At 54.4% G+C, this 20,829-nt stretch overlaps 8 protein-coding genes across 8 annotated transcripts; 6 read left to right on the forward strand and 2 right to left on the reverse strand.

Annotated features, from left to right (window-relative positions):
* Window positions 1-730: 730 nt before the first annotated feature.
* On the reverse strand, window positions 731-1,876 carry SETTUDRAFT_46691 (uncharacterized protein; the record flags this gene model as incomplete). The annotated part of the gene is made up of 2 exons (XM_008025582.1): window positions 731-1,220; window positions 1,282-1,876. The coding sequence occupies 2 exons, from the start codon at window positions 1,874-1,876 to the stop codon at window positions 808-810; spliced, it is 1,008 nt and encodes a 335-aa protein (XP_008023773.1). The 3' UTR covers window positions 731-807.
* Window positions 1,877-5,672: 3,796 nt separating this feature from the next.
* SETTUDRAFT_107540 (uncharacterized protein) lies at window positions 5,673-6,704 on the forward strand (the record flags this gene model as incomplete). The annotated part of the gene is made up of 1 exon (XM_008025671.1): window positions 5,673-6,704. The coding sequence occupies one exon, from the start codon at window positions 5,673-5,675 to the stop codon at window positions 6,702-6,704; it is 1,032 nt and encodes a 343-aa protein (XP_008023862.1).
* Window positions 6,705-6,909: 205 nt separating this feature from the next.
* Window positions 6,910-10,577, reverse strand: SETTUDRAFT_176533 (uncharacterized protein; the record flags this gene model as incomplete). Its single annotated transcript, XM_008025672.1, has 3 exons — window positions 10,527-10,577; window positions 7,646-10,468; window positions 6,910-7,597 (listed from the first exon to the last, which is right to left on the reverse strand). The coding sequence occupies exons 1-3, from the start codon at window positions 10,568-10,570 to the stop codon at window positions 6,910-6,912; spliced, it is 3,555 nt and encodes a 1,184-aa protein (XP_008023863.1). The 5' UTR covers window positions 10,571-10,577.
* A 446-nt stretch (window positions 10,578-11,023) lies between these two features.
* SETTUDRAFT_27257 (uncharacterized protein) lies at window positions 11,024-11,857 on the forward strand (the record flags this gene model as incomplete). Its single annotated transcript, XM_008025511.1, has 2 exons — window positions 11,024-11,049; window positions 11,107-11,857. 2 exons carry the CDS (start codon window positions 11,024-11,026, stop codon window positions 11,855-11,857), a joined length of 777 nt encoding a protein of 258 aa, XP_008023702.1.
* A 356-nt stretch (window positions 11,858-12,213) lies between these two features.
* SETTUDRAFT_107132 (uncharacterized protein) lies at window positions 12,214-13,266 on the forward strand (the record flags this gene model as incomplete). Its single annotated transcript, XM_008025673.1, has 1 exon — window positions 12,214-13,266. One exon carries the CDS (start codon window positions 12,214-12,216, stop codon window positions 13,264-13,266), a length of 1,053 nt encoding a protein of 350 aa, XP_008023864.1.
* An 858-nt stretch (window positions 13,267-14,124) lies between these two features.
* Window positions 14,125-15,163, forward strand: SETTUDRAFT_168349 (uncharacterized protein). The gene has a single exon (XM_008025674.1). The coding sequence runs from the start codon at window positions 14,140-14,142 to the stop codon at window positions 14,950-14,952; it is 813 nt and encodes a 270-aa protein (XP_008023865.1). The 5' UTR covers window positions 14,125-14,139; the 3' UTR covers window positions 14,953-15,163.
* Window positions 15,164-15,370: 207 nt separating this feature from the next.
* SETTUDRAFT_168350 (uncharacterized protein) lies at window positions 15,371-18,222 on the forward strand. The gene is made up of 5 exons (XM_008025675.1): window positions 15,371-15,607; window positions 15,657-17,013; window positions 17,077-17,339; window positions 17,386-17,704; window positions 17,763-18,222. Exons 1-5 carry the CDS (start codon window positions 15,470-15,472, stop codon window positions 18,101-18,103), a joined length of 2,418 nt encoding a protein of 805 aa, XP_008023866.1. The 5' UTR covers window positions 15,371-15,469; the 3' UTR covers window positions 18,104-18,222.
* Window positions 18,223-18,616: 394 nt separating this feature from the next.
* Window positions 18,617-20,119, forward strand: SETTUDRAFT_83491 (uncharacterized protein; the record flags this gene model as incomplete). The annotated part of the gene is made up of 1 exon (XM_008025600.1): window positions 18,617-20,119. A coding segment is annotated over one exon (1,503 nt), but the record flags the coding sequence as incomplete, so codon positions are not given.
* Window positions 20,120-20,829: the final 710 nt, after the last annotated feature.

Below are 20,829 nucleotides of genomic sequence, written 5' to 3' on the forward strand. Positions count from 1 at the left end.
GTGTGTGTGTGTGTGTGTGTGTCTGTGTGTGTGTTGGAGGGGGAGGGGGGAGTATAGTAGGAGTATATAGGAGTTTTTTTTTAGTAGCTTGTTCTTGAAAAAAAAAATTCATCGCTGTTCTTTCTGGCTGTCTATGTGTGTGTTTTTTTTGGTGTTGGGGTAGGGGGGTAGGGGGGTAGGGGACTGGGGTTTATGTCTGTGTCTGGTGTGGGTTTTTGGACTGGCTTGCAGACTTGTAGACTTGTAGGTGTGTGTGTGTGTGTACCTTGTTGGATAGATGGAGGAGTACTTGGTTGATTAACTGTTTATCCCTCTGTTTTTTTGTAGTGTCATTTGTTGTTAGTGTTGTTGTATATACAATTTGTCCCCTTTTTTGCTTTCTTCTTCTTCTACTTCTTCTTCTTCTTCTTCTTCCCCTAACCCTGCTACATGTATGTACGTAGGCATTAGGGAAATACACGTAGATTACTCACTCGGCGTTGATTTCTTCGTGCTCGAATCACATATTTTACATCAATCTTGGGCAAAGTCTTGGTTGAAAAGAACTAGGATTACCATTCTTTTCTTTTTTGTAAATAAATAAATAAATAAATAAAGTAAAGATTATTTTGTATCTGAGGTGCAGAATCAATGGTATCCAGAGACATGATTCAACTACAATTAACGAGAGTCGTGAAAGGTAAAAAGGTAAAAGGCTGAGGTAAGTAAGTGGGGAAAAAAAAAGAAATCGCACAGTAGACGATATAACAAACAGGAAACAGTCGTAATGTGGATGAAGGGAAAAATGGCAAGTTGGCATGTCAAGATCTAGAATCTCAGACGACCAAAAATGGTCCTCTCCTCCTCCTCCTCCTCCTCCTCTTCCCTCTTCCTGTTACCGCCAGGAAGCGCGCTCGTGCAGTCGATCAAGCCAGCGGGATTTACACCCATCATGCTCATCTTGACCATGGCCGGGACAAAAGCAGCGTTCCACGCTCCCTGGCTCCTTGCAAATTGCTGGAAGGACTGGGCCGTAGCAGGGTTGCGTGCAATGTTCTTGTCAGACTGTAAGGTAAAAGGAGCGGTTCCCGCAAGCGTCTCGCTGTAGTACTTGACGTCCCAGGCACCGGGCGTGGTGTCGAGGGCTGCACCCGCGCGCGCCGGATCGGTGCCCTGTTGCTTGGCTGTGCTGTGAGCGCCGATGAGAGCGGAAAGGTCGACGGGCGAGAACCCCTTGGATCCTACAGGATAGTTGTGTAAGCTTGACTGGATGACCATGTGCTGTGGAAAAGGAATAATTACCAAATAGCCGGACCAGGTCGTCTCCCCGGGCAAAGCCGCTGGGCAGAATGGCAATGTCGTTTGCCACGCTGGAGTCCTTGCGGCCTACTTTGACGGGGACGATGGGGCCGCCAGGACATGTCTTGATGGCGTGTGCAGCAGCGAACTGGATGAGATCGGCCACGCCCACTTTGGTCTGCGAGGCAACGTTTGCAAGGTTGCTGCAGATGCGCGTCATGGCGGCATTCACCGGCTGAGCGCACTCATTGGCGAGGATGAGCGAGCCATCACAAGCTCCCGGGAAGCAATCGTGAAATGCCGCTCTGATAGCCGCTCTGGCCGCATCTGTGCACTGGCCGTTTGCCGAAAACTGCTGGGTGAGGGTGGCGGAGATTTGCGTCCAGATGGGGGGGCAAGTACCTCCCTGGGCGGGAGGCGAAGACGGCTTTGGGAGGAGCCCCTCGAGAACGCCGAGTATACCGGACAGTGTACGCTTCTTCTGGGCGACCGGAACCGGGTACTCGACTATCCAGCCATCGTGTTCAACGGTTTCATTGAAGGCTTGCACGGTGCTGGCGGCGGCGAGGCCGGCGAGAACAACGTTGCGAATATACATTAGGAATGGAGGCGGGGCGAATACCAATGTAAAGAGAGTGAGAGAGACAAGCAGAAAGCTGGCTGGAGGAATCAAAGAGAGACTGTGATGCTGTAAGAGCTGGATGTGAGGAAGCTGTTCACCTTGTCTACTTATATGTACATAGTGACATGCTTCGGAACAGACAGTAGCATGGGACATCAACTGGGCGATTCATGAGCCACGCGTGGGAAAATAGGGCCAGTGGATCCTCCCCCGGCGCCGCAATCCCTGACTCTGCGATATAAGCGCTGCCGAAGGGATGCTGAAATAGAAATGTGACGGTCCGCTAGCGCACATGGTGAGATCGACCCGCAACGGCCTGGTTTGAGGCGAACGACTTTTTCCACACACACACACAAACATGCTTTGCGGTGTGATTGATGGCTGAGGCCTTCCAGAGTGGGCAATAGATGGCAGGCGCCCCCGGCGATCGTAGCTGTGTGTATGCAGCGTGCTTGCAACAAATTCGATTTTTTGAGCTGAGCAGCATTTGCTTGGTACGTAGTGACCGAAACCAGCTTACTCGCCAACACTGTGGCGCTTCTTGCTATACATATGTCAGGGGTTATCCCATAAGATTTCTCTCGCCTACAACCCCATGTTATGGCTACGAACAAAGTCGCGAACCTGTGCTTCGACCGTTGTCGAAAAGCAAAATTCTCCGGGGGGGGGGGCGGATACTTCTTCTTTGGTAATCCATGAGCTGATATGTGGCCCGTTTGGTGAAATGGACCCTGGGAGTATCGAAACAAGGTGTTTCTAAACAAAGGAATGTCTATCGTTTCAAGATGGGATCCGGCCTAAGTCGGTTGTGGAGGAGCTGCATCGGCAAACTTGATCGTCACCCAGCCCTAAGCGTTCGCGTCTTTCCCACACGCACACGCACGCCATATGTTTGAGGCTCAGAACGAGACTCTAGTTTTGCCACAAGGGTACTAGCGTACTGAAGATCGTTTATCGATTTACGCATTTACAGCCATGCAAAGGTTCTCCTGTTGAATCATTCTGTTGAGTCTTCCAAGAGACTGGGAAAGAATATCGTAAAAGGTAGTCAGCAGAGTCTTACAACTGTGTAGCACGCATTCTATTACATTTTTTTTTCACAGGGCTGTCGTTACATCGTCTACTGCGGGGTACCATTGTAACAGCGGAGGTGATGCTCAAGCCCTTGCGGGATAAGTGGCAACCCCCCTATCAATATGGTCGGAACGGCAAGCCTCTAGCGAAACTTTGTTTGCCCAAAATGCAACCCCTTAGAATCAGGCATCGGCCCCTCACCCCAACTAGCCCCACGCACTCAACAACGAATACCATGCAAGCTTCTGCTGAAACAGGTAGACAGGCTGACAGCACCTCGGTTCGCTGCTGAAAGCAGTGGCAGCCGACGTTACCCCCCTTGTTGACTCCGCGCGTATATCTGCTCTGGGCGCGCTAAAAGCATTAGCCTCAGGAACCGGAGATAGGTGCTTGTAGAGAAGAACTAACATACAGGTAGACTAATCTAGTCGACAACGTCATACAGGGGGTGGGGGTTTCTGGCTTTTGCAACCCAATGCGAACCCGGTAGCTCATTTTTTTTTGTTTTGCTTTCCCAGTCAATACTAGCGGCTCTCCGAGTGGCGGTGGCTAACCAACAGCCACCCCAGAGAGCGACTTTTTTTTCCGTTTGTCGGTTGCATGGCCACAAGCCACCAGGGCAATTCCGACACGTTGGCAGCCAACGGCAGTCGGAAACTCGAGGTTGAATCAGGCTCCAAATTATAATTCGTGCCTCGGGCCAGCTACTTACCAGGTTTTGCGGCAGATGAGAAAGCCGAGTTTGATTACACGACAATGCGAAATGGATCTGGGTTTGTGCTTACCGGCGACTTGGCTTACGGCATGGCATGGCCAAAAAGTTTTCAGGGTATGCATCGCGTCGCACGAATGTTTGTCTTGTTAGGTGGTGTGACCGTGGGAATAAGTCGTATTAGGCTGGTAGATATTGATGGTGTTAACATTGATGATACAGTTACGATGACAGCATTAATGCTGGCCATGTATGCTGCTGCGGTATAGTATGGGTAGATATCATAGAGTTTGAAGGTATTATGGGTGGATTGTTGGTTGGGATCGTTGTATCAGTGCGGATGGTGTGAGGATCGAGCAAGTATTGCAGTAACGATCCAGCTTCACGAAACTAGGCTCTCTTCTTCGGGAGTTGGGTTATGTGTATTCCGCGGCTGGTTTCCTAATGATGTTAGTCAACGGTACTGTGGAGATGCGTGTGAAAGAGCATTCTCAGGCCATCGATACCTGATCTCTGTAGCTTTCACAGCATCTCATGTAACGCAATTCAAGACTACACATCTGGAAGTAGATACAGTCTGCAAAAGTTGGAGAATCTTTTGAATTTGGTTCAGCCACATGGTTGATATTTGATAGATTGGCGATGTAATATTGCACTGTTGAACTGCGCTTCTCGGTTTGGATGTCTGCTTGCACATGCAGTAAAAAATATCCTTTCCCAAGCCGCTCTGCAAGTATTTCGTATATTCAGTCCCCTTGTGTTCCCGAATACCACTGCATCAAAGTCATTACCAAAGACTGGTCCAACAATACTCTGTGTAGATTGCAGTCTTCCGTCGTAAAATGACATTAGCTACGTGCTGCGTCAAGTCCAACAGCATTAAAGGATATGGGAATACTTGCAATTTCAGCGGGCATTTCACTCAATCACTTTTGTACAAAAATTCAATTACCGAGTCTGAATTCGTTGCACCCATTTTCGAATCGCCGTGAGCGACTCGACGTTCTAAGCTTACTCAGTCTATATCAGTCCGCGATATCACGTGCACCAGCTCCAACAACCAACAGCAAGTGATGATACGTGTGATCTGGCCTTTCTATTTTGTTCCCAGCCTTTGCTGGCATAGTTATCAATAATTTGCGAACAAGTCCGTGAATCACCTGACCCACAAGTCCTTATCTCTGCTATCGCAAACGAGCTCCACAGATACACCTGGAGGAATTGCAAACCCCAGCCTCGGATGCTGCACCATGGGCCCAGGCCCTCGCATAAAATTGCCGTGCGAATCAGAGATACATGCTGCTGCTGCACAATGATATCACACTCTCCACCACGCGTGTTTTTGAGCTCACAGTGATGTTTTCCAGATGAGAAGAAGCGCCACATACACACATGCGTTGCAATAGCTTCATTCACGGTTTATTTGCTATGATATCGAAAGAAAAAACAGAGGTGCTTGTGTGCATCTGAAGGCACGCTTGGCACATGCGAGAAGCGCATGTGCATGTGCATGTGTACTTATGCATGCCAATGATGCGCCCCGTTTATGGAACAAGGATATCATCGCGTACTGGAAAGCTTGAAGGGAAAAGGTACCCGAGTATCTATCGTTACTTCCAGCCTAATCTAACACTATTAGGTAGCATGGATACATCAACGTCAATGGATGGAGATAGTCAGCATTGCATCCCCTGACACCGTGCAAAACACCATGAAAACAGCCATAATGCATGGGAGCATCCACCCAAACGAGATAGATGTAGAATACCCACAACAAGGCCGGCTCAGCACAATGCTCCGCTCAGCCAAGAGACATCTGCACCCCACAAGCCTGAAAGGAAAGCCAAGTCGCAAGCTTGAGCTACAGACATGGGCGTTTTTTTTTAAAAAAAAGAAAGACTACGTAGCTTAACGCAACTTCCACTATCATCTCAAAAACCCCAAGATCAGGGAGAAAAAAAATAAGGTCCTATACACCCAGTAAACATGGCACGCTTCTTCTCCTTGCAAGTCCGAAAAACAGTCTTACCACTCCTCCTCCTCCTCCTCCTCCTAGCACAACACGCTGCACCACAAGCAACCCACCATGCCCCAGAAACCAAAGCTTCGTCTCAAGCACCACAAGCCACATGTGCGGCACCCCAGACCAACACAACGACATGGTTTCTCTCACGGGTCCCAGCAGACGCGTGGGACAGCCACATGCACATCATCGACGCGATACGCTTCCCGTTGTCTGCATCGGCAACGTACACCATAGGCGTGCACTCGCTGTGGTCGGGGCTGGCGTTTGAAACGAGCATCGCCATGACGGGATTAGTTATTGTGCAGCCGTCGGTATACGGCACCGACAACACACTGCTGCTGCAGGTGCTCGGGGCGCTGGGCCCCAGTTCGGCGCGCGGCGTCGTCCAGGTCCCCGTTAATGTTTCGCGCGCAGAGCTGCGCGCCTGGCATCGTGTCGGCGTGCGCGGCGTAAGACTCAACTTGCAGTCTACGACGGAGACGCTGGACGCGGCGGCGCTGGCGCTTCGCGTCAAGGCGTATGCGGAGATTGTGCGCCCGCTGCGCTGGGTGCTGCAGATATACACGGGTATGGAGCGGCTCCGCGAGATCGAGGACACGTTGTTAGGACTCAATGTTACGCTGTGTTTTGATCATTTTGCGGGTCCAGCGCTGCCTGCTTTGGCACCGGGAGAGCAGGATCAGTTCGATGTTTATAGCGTACCCGGGTTTGCGTCGTTAGTACGGTTGCTGCAGCAGGGACGCACATATGTCAAGTTTTCGGCGGCGTACCGGGTGGATGGCCAGGGTGTGGCTTTGGAGAGCGTGGCGCGCGAGATGTTGAGGCTGAGGAGTGATAGAATGGTTTTTGGGACGGATTGGCCACACACGAGGTTCGAGGAGTACAACGTTGGACCGTTTGTGCAAAGGTGTCTCGAGTGGGCTGAAGAATTTGATTGTGTCGAGGAGCTGTTTAGTAGCAATGCGAGGAGGCTGTGGGATGTGCAAGAGTAAATATAGAAAGCACTCTATTGCTTGAGCGAGAACATGGAAAATCGTATACTCATTCTATGCCGAAAGGATACGTCGTCCATCCAACTAGATGCTAATTAATCTCAAACGCCGTCGCCATGCCCAATGCTTGTATATCATGTCAGATACCCAAACCGTTCATAGCATCCCCCAACGCCAATTCCAGAAATCATGGAGCCTGTATCTCCTACTTGCCACCAAAAACTCTCTTGATATCTGCAAACTTGACAGGTTTGACTAAATACATGTCTACGCCTGCCTCGTGAGCATCGCTCTGATCCTGTGCACTCGCCAGTCCTGTAAGTGCAACGATATGACTCTTGGGCAGTCCCATCTTGGCCTCAAACTGCCGAATCTGCCTTGTGCTTGTCAGACCATCCATGACCGGCATGCTGAGGTCCATGAGTACAAAGTCAAAAGGCCTAGTTGGCGATGAAGTGGATTGAGCCTCGGATTTGAATGTTTCCAGAGCTTCAAGGCCGTTGGTGGCTTCGACGTAGCGCAAATTCTGACGCTTGGCGAAGACGACAAGGAGTTTGAGGTTGATAGCGTTGTCGTCCACAAGAAGGACCCGCGGGTTGAAGTACTCGCCATTTTCACTGTTGCTGGGACTCAAAGGCGTTGTGGTCGAAGTGAAGGACCGCATCGAGTGCTGAGAGGGAGATGTGATGGCAGTTGTAGCCTGCTGTGGTGCAGCTTGGGAAAGCATTTCACTATGGCTACGTTGAGGCAAGTTGCGCTGTGATAGGAGAGACTGCGACTCTGACTGCACGACCGAGGAGCTCATCGACCGACTGATAGGCCGTTCGATTCCGTGATGGGTGGCGCGATTTTGACAAGACAAGAGCGTTCGAGCAAGTTTCCGAGGACCGCAGCTTTAAGAAATTAGTACATGATGATATGTATCGCATCAGATGACTTACGGTTGGGTGACAATCTCAGCTATCCAGCCTAGCGTATCGATTTGTCTTGCAAGCTGAGTCTCCACTGCCGTCTTCTCAGAAGTATCTGTACAGATACAGATTACGCCGAGTGGAGATTTATTGGATCGGCCGACCTTGGTCTTGTGGATCAACTGAAAGAGAGACGGAGAGTCAGTAAGCAAGAAGTCAATGTCGTCCAAGGAAGTATTGCTGTCGGAATGCTTCGAATCAATGATCTTCATGTCGAAGTTTTTACATGCGTTTTCCATTGACTGTTTTGTCTTCAGGCCACGTGAAATACCGTGTGTGTCGGTCATGTCGCAAACGATGCTGGCCGTAGTACCCTTCAACTCCCGTGGAGCGCGCATAAGCGCTTGATCCTGGTTTGCATTCTCTCTCGAACCGATGGGCAGGCGCATGTTGATTTTGATGATAGTACCGGAATTCTGAGTGCTCTTGACTTCAATTTCACCCTTGAGAGATTCGACAATTTGCTTGACGATTGAAAGCCCTAAACCAGTGCCAGAACTGAAAGGATCCTCTTGGCTGAATGGCGAAAACAGCTTGGTTCGTTGATACTCTTGCGATATTCCCCTACCCGTGTCTTCGACGCTCAGTGTCAAGTTTATGAAATGGGAAGTCGAGTTGGTCTGTAACATCTTGATGGCAATGTAGCCAGAGTCAGTATACTTTAAAGCATTTCCCACTAGGTTCATGACAATCCGCCGCAGAGCACCGGGTTGAGAGCGGACGACCCAGCTGACATAGGGAGCCACGATGAGCGATACAGCGACGGAGCCATGTGTGTCTCTGCCCTCTATATCGGTATTGCCGACTGGATCTTGTGGGGAGCGGTGCGCAACAGCATTCTCAGCCTGGTCGTAAATGGCAGATCCGCGGATGTGATGCGTTTTCCTAAATGTATGGCCGGCGCAGACGGTGTCGCAAACCTCCTCGACCAGCTGCGCCAGATCGACATCAGCTGTAACACCAAGAATGGAATTGTCTGCTGGAAGCCTTCTTGCTCGACCTTGACTGCGATGTCTTTGGACAACGTTGCCTTTTTGTAGTTTGTTGATTTTTGCGTAATCAAGCACATGGTCAATAGTGTCAAGCAGCGTCTTTCCACAAGTTTCAATAGAAGAGACGAGAGATTCCTGGTATGCTGACGCCACGGTCTCACGAAGAAACTCGACCGAGCCAAGGATACCATGCAGCGGCGATCGCAGCTCGTGCGAGATGGATGCAATGAAGGTCGTCTTGGCGCGGTCTGCCTTTTGCGCATTGAGGCGCGCTACCTCACTCGTGACCGAATTTCCAAAGGCCTGCAGATACGGCAGTTCGTTGTCGGGGCTCATCAGTCTTCCAGCTTGAGCGGTCCAGATGAAGCCTCCCGCAATCCATCTTTCCGAGCTTGGATCCCAGAGAGGCAAGAAAATCAAGCTGCGAACTCTGGGCAGCACCTTCAAAAACTCTGTGGGCACAAATCGCTCTCGCTTCTTGCGCGGCTTCTTGGTGCCCACCGTGGGTGCATTTGCAGTGCGGTCCGATTGCTCGGTCTCGGAGCGCTCGGATTTCTCGTCGGATGAATTAACGCCAATACCGTCTTCGTTGTAATTAAAGAACTTGCCATATGGATAACGGTGTATGTAGCGCTCCATGGCAGCCTCGGTGAAGCTAAACTCAGAATGTACCAAGCCCGCGTTACCTTCCCGCAACGAAAGTCCAGCTACAGGGCAGGGTTTGCTATCGACGATGCCTGGATCCGCGGAGCCGTCAGGATTGACCAAGCTCTGCTTTTTCAGTCTCCGCGATGTGGTGGAGTCGCCGGTATCGGTGTTGTGCGTGGCACTCTCGTCGCTGCTACCAGCGTTGCGGCTGTAGTCGTAGAGATGAGTCCGTATCCCAGCTGCAGACGTATCAAAGAAGACGACGCCGTCAGCATCGGTGCTCTGGCGTATGATGCGGGCAGCGCGGTGGAAGATGCGGGCAGCGTCGGACTCGGCGTCACGCTTGCGTTGCGCCTGCCTGCTGGTTGACATGGGCGCCGACGCAGAGGAGTTTTCTCCCTCTTCATCGAGTGTGACCAAACGCGCATTTTCCGTCTGCTTCTCCATGGTAGTGGGCCGGTTGCCGTCGTCGCGCATGTCTTGAGCCGACGAGCGCTCAATGAACTGGGTCAAGCCTCGCACCATACGCTCTCCCTTGTTCCGGTCCATACTGTCTTTGGCCAGCTCGAGGTGCTCCATGACGGCTGCAGCGACATCCTGCATAAAGCGCAGCTCGGCAGCAGTGATACCCTCGCGAGGCCTCTCGTCAGAAACAGCATACACGCCAATGCGATTCCCTGCTTTCGTCACAATGGGAACGCCTGCGTAGAACCTTACACCAGGCTCATCTTTGACATAGTCCCTCTCAGCAAAACGGGGATCCAAGCGGCAGTCGGGAATGACCATGCATTCAGCCTCGTACGTGTCGCCATTCTCTTCCTTTGCCGTGTACGTCGAGGTAAAGGTGTGGTAGCAGACGGCGTCCGTCTTGTTCAGTATGGCGTTGCCCAGCCACACCTCGTCCTCGGGCTCTTCTGCAACGGGCTTGAACAGCGAGAGTGTGCGAGTGGCTTCGGCGAGAATGTATTGGCGAGTTGAGTCAATCAGAGAAACCATAGCCCGGCGCGTGTCGAGACGGAGGGTGGCCAGCTGGGCAAAGGCAGTCAACGAACGGTCGCGCGACGACTGTGGTTGGTAGCCCGAGTAGGTCAAAGGCTTACCAGAGCCATCGGCGTCGACTAGGCTCTGGCCGTCGAGCCATGGACGGTAATATCTGAGGGGGGCGGTTTTAGCTGCAGGCTGACTACGGTGCGCATGCCAAAGGCACCCACCTGTGGAGGTCACGCTCACGAACTGCCTCATATGAATAGCCCATGGTACTGTTGTGTGCTGGCGGGGTGTCTCAACATGGCATTCCACAGACGCGATAATTCACGTATTCCAGGGTGAGGGCACAGTGGCGGGGGCATGCGACCGACAGCATTGCCAGTGGGCAGCCACTCTAACCAAACTCCTAGAGGCTGCGGCCGCGGCAGACCGTAACGAGTGCGTGATTAACTCGATGCGTATTAGATGGGGCCAGCCCCTGGCCAGTGGGCGTTCCAAGATTCCACTGTTGTTTTTCGCCATGGGGGACAGGAATTCCGATCAGAGATGCGACGCCTGCGGGTATTATCGAACCATGACGCTGCATCGGGGGGTGCGCTAGGCGACCTGAGGACCGCAAAGCCGAGCAGACGCCGATCTCCCGCCATGCAGCCGATGCGCAGCGAACAAAACTTGCAGCAAACTTGCGACTGCGCGACAGTCTGGACAAGCTGAAGGCGCCATGTTCCAGTTGCCGGGTGCAAAGCGGTAATTCCTGTTCCCAGTGCGCGCGACCGATGCATGCTGCATACTGACCTCGCCAAGGGTGCGCCGCGACGAGCTGCACTCGCCCACGTCGTCCCCACGCTCGTCTCCAGATCCCGACCTCGAAGAGCTTCTGCGGTCCAAGGCACTGACCGAGTTTGCCTACACCACCACCGCCGCCGACGATGTTGCTGCTGGAGATGCTGCCGCCCATAGCGACGAGGAGGAGACGGAGCTGCGGCTCTTTGCTGCGCCCTCGAATGCGCCCTCGCAGACGCACAAGATTCGCCTTTCATCGCCCGCTGCCGACGGCGGAGAGCCCGCCATTCTCGTGAAGAAGCCCCAAAGTTACTATTTTGCCGACGAGCCGACGAGCGAAGAGGAGGCTGCATTCCAGGCGGCTGCCATTGACGGGAAAGGCGTCCTGGAGCTGGCCAAGCTGCCCTGGCCGGGTTGTGCGCTGCCGTGGAAGGTGCGCACCATCTCACCGGCTGGCATGAAAAGGGAAGTCCTGGTCGGCCACCCTCCTATGCTGGCAACGGTCGAGGAAAAGGCACACAAGCGGACGAGAAGGAGCAAAAAGTCGCGTATCGCCGTGAGGCAGAAGCTGCAGGCGGCCAAGGAGAAGGAGAGCGAACAGGCGCGGCTTGCGCAAGAGAAGGAAGAGGCTGAGCGCGAGAAAAAGACACGCAGGAACCGGGAGAAGAAGCTGAAGAAGAAGGCAAAGGAGCAGGCCAAGAAGGCGGCGGATGGGGGCAGCGAGACGGTTGCTGGAGGTGCAGAGGCCAATCCAGCTGACGGCCCTATTTGATGATGCAGCAACGCGATTGCCTTTACCTGCTGTACATCACGTGCGGCGGCATCGAGCGCCGTGTGAGCGCTTCACGTGATATAGGCCAATCACTTCACTGAGACGCCTTCCACCTACCTCGGTCATATTAGATGCACTTCTCTTCAACCCTGACCCTTTCTCTCCCATTGGCGCTCACTCAACCCCCGCTACACCTTGCCCCCAACCCCACCATGGACCCGCTCTCCAATCAAGACATGCCGCTCGACTCTGGCCATGATGGCGCTCCGATAGAGGCCAACTCTGTTAACGTGTCTTGGCCGACCACCTCAGACGACATGCCTGCGAACGACACTCCGCAACACCACAATGCGCCAATGACACCAGATATCAGTAGCCATCCATCTAATATACCTGGCAGTGATTCATTTCAAAACTTGAACGAACCAGACAAGGCCTTGACACACCCTCAGGAGTACAAAGGGGATGGGGTGGACACACAGGAACCACAGGAACACTGGAGAAGCCTAGTCGACTTTGACGCCTCCGACTCTACACAACTCGACACGCTGTATAAGACATATCTCAGCCACTACGGACCCCAGTCAACTGCAACAAATGCTACACGTATGCAGTATGGGAAGGCTATTGCCTTTGCCTCGCTCAAACGCTACTACCCCGCCTCCCAAGGCTACAAGATCGAACCTGCGTCTCTGGGACCTGTTGCGAAGAGCGGCGTCAACTTCATCTTGGCCGCCGAAGACCAGTCAGATGTGTGGAAAGATCTTCCTGTGACGAATCCCAAAGCCGAAGCAAAAAGGAAGAAGAAGAGACGTCCAAGCAAGTATGAGCTGAGGAAAGCAGCCATGATCGCCCAAGCCAACCAGTACAACCATGGCATGGCTTGGACCATGAGGTTGCGGTGGGATCGCATTGAACCGCACGACATTGCCGCTTTTGTGGTTGAGCGAAAGAGGGAGGTGACGCATGAGACGACTGGAGTAGCCAATTACGAATGGGTCCCGTACACGTACCTTGGCATTATTATCGAAAACTACGACCAACTACCACAGTTCTCGTCTGAGAACGTGGTGCACCGCAGCGACATTCTTGTGCATGCGCTATGTCAAGCGGGCAATGTTCAAGAAGGCTACGGCATCTTACTGTATGGACCGCGTCTCGAGTTCTACAGCTTCCGTGCTGGACAAGAATGGGCTGAGGACAGTGACAGTGAAGACGAGGAGCGGGATAGTGAAGAGTTTGAGCCGAAGATGCAAGCATTGGTGTGTGGGGGTCGTGAGCTAGCCATGGATCTGCGAGATGGCGACTTACGCACGGTTGACGAGGCGTTCAATGAGATTGCGGGAGTCAAGGTTGTGTATCGAAGTGAGACGAAGGTCGAGGAGAATAAGACAGCGGGGGGAGAGTGACCAGGATTCGTTGCGAAAGCAGGGCCATTGGATTGGGCATGGGGTTTAAGGCGATGTTGGTTCTTCAAAGACTGACGATACCACATATCCGGATTGGATACCATCTCAAAGTCGAATCAAGCCCATTTCTATTCCCCAGATATCGGCTCTATGTCGGACGCAAGTGCTCGCTTCTCTTAATATAGCTTCCCTGCCAAGTTGCTGACCATGGGATGCTTATCTTGAGCAGTGCAGTTTGCAGAATACCAGTCTTCTCGCAGGGCTGAATGCGAGCAGTAAACCAGCAAGTCTTGTCTTGCACTTGGACGAAGGAATGCATGGATTGTCCGTAAAACAGCAGTCTCACTTACATGTGGTGATGCAGAGACAGGTGTCTTGGAAGCTCATGCACGGCGTTGCAAACAGTTGGACGATTACCTGCAGTGCGTTAGCTGTTGACGGCATCGCATTCGCCCAGTGCATCGTTTCACATTGTTTCAACATTTGGGGACATGGTCGAATTGTTGGGTGGTGTGAAGCAGCCAGGCATAAGGCACCAAGGCGGCGTGCAGGGTAGGCGGCAGCACAACGGCCGACACTGCGGGTACAACGAAATGTCGTGATGCTCTGTCTTGGGAGCAGCAACAGGCCAAAGGCCGTCAGCCGGTGTTTGACGCAGCGTGATGCAATGTGCTGGGGGTGTTGCCCGTTGCCCTGGGCGTGCTCGCTTCTGCGACCCAAACGCCGAGTCAGGCTGGCAACAGGGACCCAACCGCGGCCCTCGACCACTTAATCACCCACACCATCTGGTCTGCATAAAGGCGTCCCAGGGCCGTCTTGAGCGCGCAACCCCCCCCCCCCCCGACCGACCACCACTCTCGCACACCCGCCACCATGTCGTCGTACCTCAACAACCTGCTCACCAACACGACGTCGCGCTACAACAATCTGCGGCGGCAGATTCTCTCCGACGAGGCAGACGGCGACACCGACGACGACTCGCACCTATCCCGAGTGCTTCGCGCTTACTACACGGAAAAAGGCCGACTTTTTCCACAATGGCTCCCGCCCGACCCCAAGGGCCCGCCGCCGCCCACGCCCACGCAGTTTGCATCGTCGTCGTCGCTCCGCCAGCAGGGACAGGCGGCGCCCATGGGCAGAGGCGGCGGCGGCGGGCTGAGCGACCTGTGGGATACGCCGGCGCCACAGCAGCAGGCACAGGAGCCGCTGTCGCTGCGCAGAGGAGCAGGCGGACGGGGCGGAGGCGCGCGCGCCGTCCAAGGGCGGCCGATGGGCAACTCGCTTACACCAGAGCCGCAAATACAAGGACGGCCACTGCCCAGCCAACGGGCGGGCAGCTACCAGAGCTCGCTGGGAGGGCGGCAGCAGGCCGACGCCTCACCGCCGCCCAGCGCAGGAGGAGGCACATCGGCCCAGGAGCGCCTCAAGGCCAGGCTGTGGGGGAGGTCGCAGAGCCCAGCCCAGCGCGACACGGGCTCGCCCACAACACCACGCAGCCCGCACGACCGCCCGCCCTATGCCGACGAGCGCAGCAACAGCTATGGCAGCAGCGGTGGTGGTGGTGGTGGTGGTGGTGGCGGTGGTGACCCGTATGCGCCACAGGGCGGAGGATATGGCGGGGGCGCACCGCCACGCGGTCAGCAGGGCGGACGAATGGGGCTGCCGAGCGGGCCGCGCATGCGCTGAGGCGGATTCTTCGTCTTCGTGTCCGCGTTCGTACGGTAGATGGATTGAGCATGGCGCATCGGAGTCGGGGCGTGTGTATTCGCTGCGTGGGCAAAGCATGGCGTCGGGTAGACGTTTGGCAGCATAGTGCGGGTTTACAGCATAGGCCGGTCCTTAATATCGATACATTTAGCCCAGAGCCGTGCCGAAGAATTCGCAATTGAGTCGTTTGTGGAACACTGTCTCTCGCGCACACGTCGTCGCATGCCCAAGCATATAGTATGTACTTGCTTGGCTCGGGTGGAGGGGCGACGCGTTCCCCCGCGCACAGCCACACTCGTCATGCGGCGGGCTCTAGTAGTCGTCGGTCCCAGCCCGCGACCACCAGCTGCGCCTAACCAGCGCCGTCCAAGGACGCGCACCTGTGCTACCTTATACCTATGCTATCCTGCACATATCCGCAAACACTCGACCTACACACCCATATCATCTACTCCGCAGCCTTGCACAGCTGACCCCAACGGCTGCCTAGCCCCGCATGGCTTCCCCGACACTGGCGCCACCCTCTCCGTCGGCGAGCTTCTACGACTTGAGCGATGACGAGGAGGGCGAGTACAACACCATACGTCATACCAGCACTGGCAAGGGAGTCAAGCTGCTGTATACAAAGAGCAAAGTGGGTTGCCCCATGCACAGACACTGTACACACCATCTAACCGGCGCAGGTCTACGTCCATCCCACGCCCTCGTCCAAAGACAACATCCCCGGATTCATAGCCCTCATACAGCAACGCTCCAACCGGGCTGCCGCCGATGCGCGTCCTGCTTCGTCGTCGTCCGCCCGAAGCATCAGCGCCTCGTCGCTGCTCCTTTGCTGGATTCCAGAGTCGAGCCTCGGCGATGCATACGATACATACGTCAAGGTCGATCTCTCCGACTCGTCGTCGCCGCCCAAACAGTCGTACCTTGTTCCGCCGCCTCCCACACCGTCCACACACTCGGTAGCCCCCGGATATGCGTTTGCGCTGCCCGTCAGCGAGATATATTCCATCCTCATACGGCCACCGAGCATCGGATGGTGGTTTGGAAGCATCGTCGTCAACACGCGGGCTGGCGACAGCTTTCCCGCGCTCTTCTTCCATGACAGCGAGTGCCAGTCGACCATTATGCAGAGGAAGAAGCTTGCAAAGGAGAGCTTCGATCCGTTTGGCGACGGAGGCGGCATGTTCTGGGGCGGCGACGAGGTGCTCCGGTGGCTGAAGCGATACGTCACAGTCGAGCGATCCGGCGCCGACCCGAGCATATATCTCATCGACCCTACCGAGGAAGACAAAAAGTCGTTTGGCAAGGGCGTGGCGCCGGCAAAGAGCACCGAGGGACAGGCAGAGGCTTCTTCTTCGCAGAGTGGCAAGAGAGACGGGGGCATGGATCCAGTCACCAAGGCGCTCAAGGAGGCGAGATGGAATTTCCTCGAGAAACTCAGCCAAGTCACCACGTTTACCCGGAGAACCGCGCAGGCTGTTGCAGACAACCCCAAGATTCCGCCTCAAGTTAGGCGCTTGATCCAGAACCCGGAGGTGCAAACGCTGCAAGAGGAGTTTGATAGCGCGCGGCTGTATCTGGCAAGATGGGCCATGGGCATCGCGGAGCAGAGCGAAAGAGAGCGGAACCAGCGCATATGGACGGCAAAGGATGTCTTGGCCATGGAGGAAAGCGATGTCGGCGACTTTGAGATTCTGGACATGGACAAGATGACTATGGCTGATCGGAGAAAACCAGTCACCCTGACCGAATGGAAGGGCTTCTTCGACCCCAAGGGACGACTGCAGTTGACACCGGATGAAGTCAAGGAACGCATCTTTCACGGCGGTCTGGATCCTGACGACGGCGTGCGCAAAGAAGCGTGGCTATTCCTTCTGGGCGTATATGAATGGGAGAGTTCCGAGGAGGAGCGGCGCGCCCACGTCAACAGCCTTCGCGACGAGTACATTCGGCTCAAGGGCGCATGGTGGGAGCGCATGGTTGAAGGCCAGCACACGCAAGAGCAAGAAGAATGGTGGAGGGAGCAAAAGAACAGGATAGGTTGGTCTCCTGCTCGCCCGCGCTTACTTGAACATCAACTGACTTGTCCCATTCCATGTGTAGAAAAAGATGTACATCGCACAGATCGTAATATTCCCATCTTCAGCGGCGAGGATATCCCCCATCCTGATCCTGACTCGCCCTTCGCCGACGTTGGCACCAATGTCCACTTGGAGCAGATGAAGGACATGCTGCTTACGTACAACGAGTACAACAAGGATCTTGGTTATGTGCAGGGTATGAGCGATTTGCTCGCACCCATCTACGCAGTCATGCAGGACGATGCAATTGCCTTTTGGGGCTTCGTCGGGTTCATGGCTCGCATGGTAAGTCTGCACATGAACATTGCAATGTAGTAGCTGATGTTGGTAGGAGCGAAACTTTCTGCGCGACCAGTCTGGCATGCGCAAGCAACTTATGACGCTTGACCACCTGGTACAGCTCATGGACCCCAAGCTCTACCTACATCTCCAGTCTGCCGACTCGACAAACTTCTTCTTCTTCTTCCGCATGCTGCTTGTTTGGTATAAACGCGAGTTTGACTGGCCTGATGTACTGCGGCTATGGGAGTCTCTGTGGACAGACTACCTGAGCAGCAACTTTCACATCTTCATTGCGCTAGCCATACTGGAGAAGCATCGGGAGATTATCATGGCGCATCTCCAGCACTTTGACGAGGTGCTTAAATATGGTACGTCATTATTAGCAAGGGCCCGTCTTGCATCAAGCAGATAGTAACTCGGTTGCAGTCAATGAGCTTTCCGGTACCATGGACCTGGAGTCGACACTCGTCCGCGCCGAGTCCCTCTTCAAGAGGTTCCAGCGCACGGTAGAGACAATCGATAAGAAGGGCAACTTTCCCTCGGCGCCGCAAGCTAGGCAACGGAAGCTAGCTGCGGCAGTGGTTGCTGGCCCGGGCCGTGCGCCGCAAGATCAAGCGACTAGCTCGGGTACCGATAAGGGCAAGCGGGTTGGCGAAGATGAACAAGATACGAGGGTCATCAGTCCAGAGCTTCGGGTATTACTCAGCCGAAAAATAAAGCTTGAAAAAGATGCAATCCAGGGGAATAGCGGTGGGACTGGCAAGTAGGTTTGGTAGAGCGGGATTTTCATTCACATAGGGCGTTTGGGAGAGTAGGGCACATGAAGGCATTCACTGCGGTTGGGTTGTTTGATAGAGGGCCGTTGACGGCAGTATGCTCTACATTCATTTTTTGGTTATTACATCTTCTTGATTGACTTACTGGTTCCATTCACATGCTGTATTCAATAACGACTATTAGGTGCTCCTGCAATGAGAATCGCCTGGCTCGCCTCTGATTCACGTGCACTCACTTCAAACAGAAGTCTACCGCATCACAGGCTAACAACCGGCCGCAACAGTGATTTGATCCAGCAAACCACACTCGGTATCTTACTCCTTTCGTCATGGGAAAAGCCGCAGGGTGTCTTTATTAGACTGTATCAACCGCTGCATCGATCGCCACTTGTACCAGACACAACCTGCACCCTCCCAACCCCCGAACGACCTGCGAGCTCTCCGACCTTCACCAGTGACGTGCAAACTCTTGCAAGCATAATCGCCGGTACTGCAAGAAAAATGACATTCCACGGCCCTTGGTCCAAGTCGCTCTCCGCATTCAAAAAGTCCGTGGAATCCATGCCATCGCAATACAAACCCGCCTTTGATTCCGCTTCCAAAGCCACGCTGGACAAGATCTGCAACCCAGAGGTACTTCACGTATGGGAGTCTGATTCGGATATAGACAGCCTGCTGCAACTCACGTCAGTCATTGCGAAGCTGTGCGATCTGGGCGTGCGGCAGAACAAAGGCGCGAACGCGAGCGACGGCAGCATGCTGATTATTGCCGAGGAAAGTGGCAGCAGGAATAATTTCAGTCGGATTTGCATGCTGGTCGAGTATCTGACTGGCGCGGAGGCGAAAAGACATCTCGATGGCACGGTTGCGGTGTACAGCAAGATTGTGGTGGTCAGGGGCTGGGACAACAGTGTACTGAGTGGGCAGAAAGAGGCGCTTGACAAGACTGCGAAAAGGATCAATACAGCTCTCGAGCGCGTGCTCAAGATGGGCGGGTTCCACGGCGACAGCAAGAAAGTGGTGTGGCATCACAACGCAGTGATACCATTCCTCCTGCACTGGATCAACACGACGACACCGGCGTTGCGAGCCGCACTCTCTGCAATCACCGTCACGGGGTCTCTGGATTTCACAGCTGGAATCGCGCCGTCTGCGGCAGGCCGCGCAAACAAGCTGGCGCATCTGGAGCGCCTCGAGCAATATGCGAAGAAACTCGACGTCCCCGTTGTCTTTGTCGACTCGGCGTCGCAGCTCATCAGCTTTGCCTATTTGGGCACTTATATGTATTACCACGCCTACTACATCAACACGCTGCTACCGCCCGCGCTGTCCCGCCCGCACCTCCACAAGGCGCAGGACGAGCTGCTCGCGTTTGCCTTCCGGCTGCGCGCCGCCAGCGACCACCAGTACGGCGGCGCGGCCGTCAAAATGGTGCAGCGCCATCTCGACGCCCGCATAGCAAAGCCCTGGGCGCGCCTCTGCATCACCAACGAGACGTACGACAAGCAAGCGTGCAGAGCCGCCGCCAAAGACAACGCGATCCATCACGCCGTCCAACTCGCCGACCACCCTTTTGCCCTGCTCTCCCACAAGCCCAGCCCCAGCCCCAGCAAAACAAACAACACCATCCCGGCCTTTGCCCGTCTCGCTCTCGGTCCTGCGTCCGCCTCCCCACATACCACATACACGGCCGCCCCTATCACCTTCTCTTTCCGCACCTCGCAGCTCCGCCCTGCAAGCCCCGCGACCCTGCACCTGCTCATCCCGCAGCCCGGCGTCGACACGGACAAAATCACAAGCCACATCCAGGGCCTCATGATGGCGGTGCTGGAGCGCGTCCGCCAGGAAAAAGGGAATCCCGTGCTGGCCGAGCCCGAGAGCAACATGTGGCGTGCTGTCGTCACCGCGTGTACTTGGGCGTTGGAGGCGAAGTTGCCTGCCGAGGTGCAGGCGAAAGTACGGTTTGTGAGGGATAAGTTGAAGGGCGGGACGTGGGGGTTTGCTGTGAATGGTGGTGGTGGTGGTGGTGGGGGGAGTGGGAATGTAAATGGAAATGGGAGTGGAAATGGGAATGCGGCGCCAGTCCAGTCCGAGGCTATGCACTCGTATGGATTAGGTCCTCACACTCAGACTCAAACTCACATTCACAGTAACGGTGTGCACGCACAGCAGAATCCAGGGAACCAGTATCCTCATGCTGGCCACATGAATCCGGCTCCTGCTGCGTATACGGCGCCACAGTTTCCAGGCCCGTTCCAACCACCACCACCGCAGCCGCAGGCGGGATATACCCAGAGTCAGGGCAACTTGTTTTCCGGAGCGACTGCTGCGGGTCTGGCACAGCCTGCGTCGTTTTTGCCGCGGCAAGCTGGATATACGTAGGAACTGAAATATGGTTGTGTGAGTGGGAGGTGGGGGTTATAACTGCTCTGCTGCCATGCTATTGCAATGTTTGGGTCATTCGGGCTGGATTGGCCTTTCTGGATTTACTAGTCGCTCTGGCGTGGAGATTAACGGGCGTGGCTGTTAGGTGTAGTGCAGGATGTCGGGCGTGATTGTTAGTAGTGCAGGCTGTTAGGCGTAGTAGATAGATATTAGAGGTGGTAGACACTAGTATATATATCAACAGGTGCGGTTATTAGGGATATGTCAGGGGATTAGGCCCCCGTCTTTGTTGTATGTAAGTGTTAATTCGGCCTCCACGTTGGGATTGTTAT

This window comes from Exserohilum turcica (genome assembly GCF_000359705.1).
Source record: "Exserohilum turcica Et28A unplaced genomic scaffold SETTUscaffold_15, whole genome shotgun sequence".
Classification (NCBI taxonomy): domain Eukaryota; kingdom Fungi; phylum Ascomycota; class Dothideomycetes; order Pleosporales; family Pleosporaceae; genus Exserohilum; species Exserohilum turcicum.

What these genes read in the sequence shown, in the direction of transcription:
- SETTUDRAFT_168350 (XM_008025675.1), top strand. Translation starts at nt 15,470, where the DNA reads ATGGCTTCCCCGACACTGGCGCCACCCTCTCCGTCGGCGAGCTTCTAC. An exon ending in TGCTGTATACAAAGAGCAAA is followed by an intron (nt 15,608 to 15,656) that starts GTGGGTTGCCCC and finishes TAACCGGCGCAG; the next exon opens with GTCTACGTCCATCCCACGCC. An exon ending in TGACGAGGTGCTTAAATATG is followed by an intron (nt 17,705 to 17,762) that starts GTACGTCATTAT and finishes ACTCGGTTGCAG; the next exon opens with TCAATGAGCTTTCCGGTACC.
- SETTUDRAFT_168349 (XM_008025674.1), top strand. Translation starts at nt 14,140, where the DNA reads ATGTCGTCGTACCTCAACAACCTGCTCACCAACACGACGTCGCGCTAC.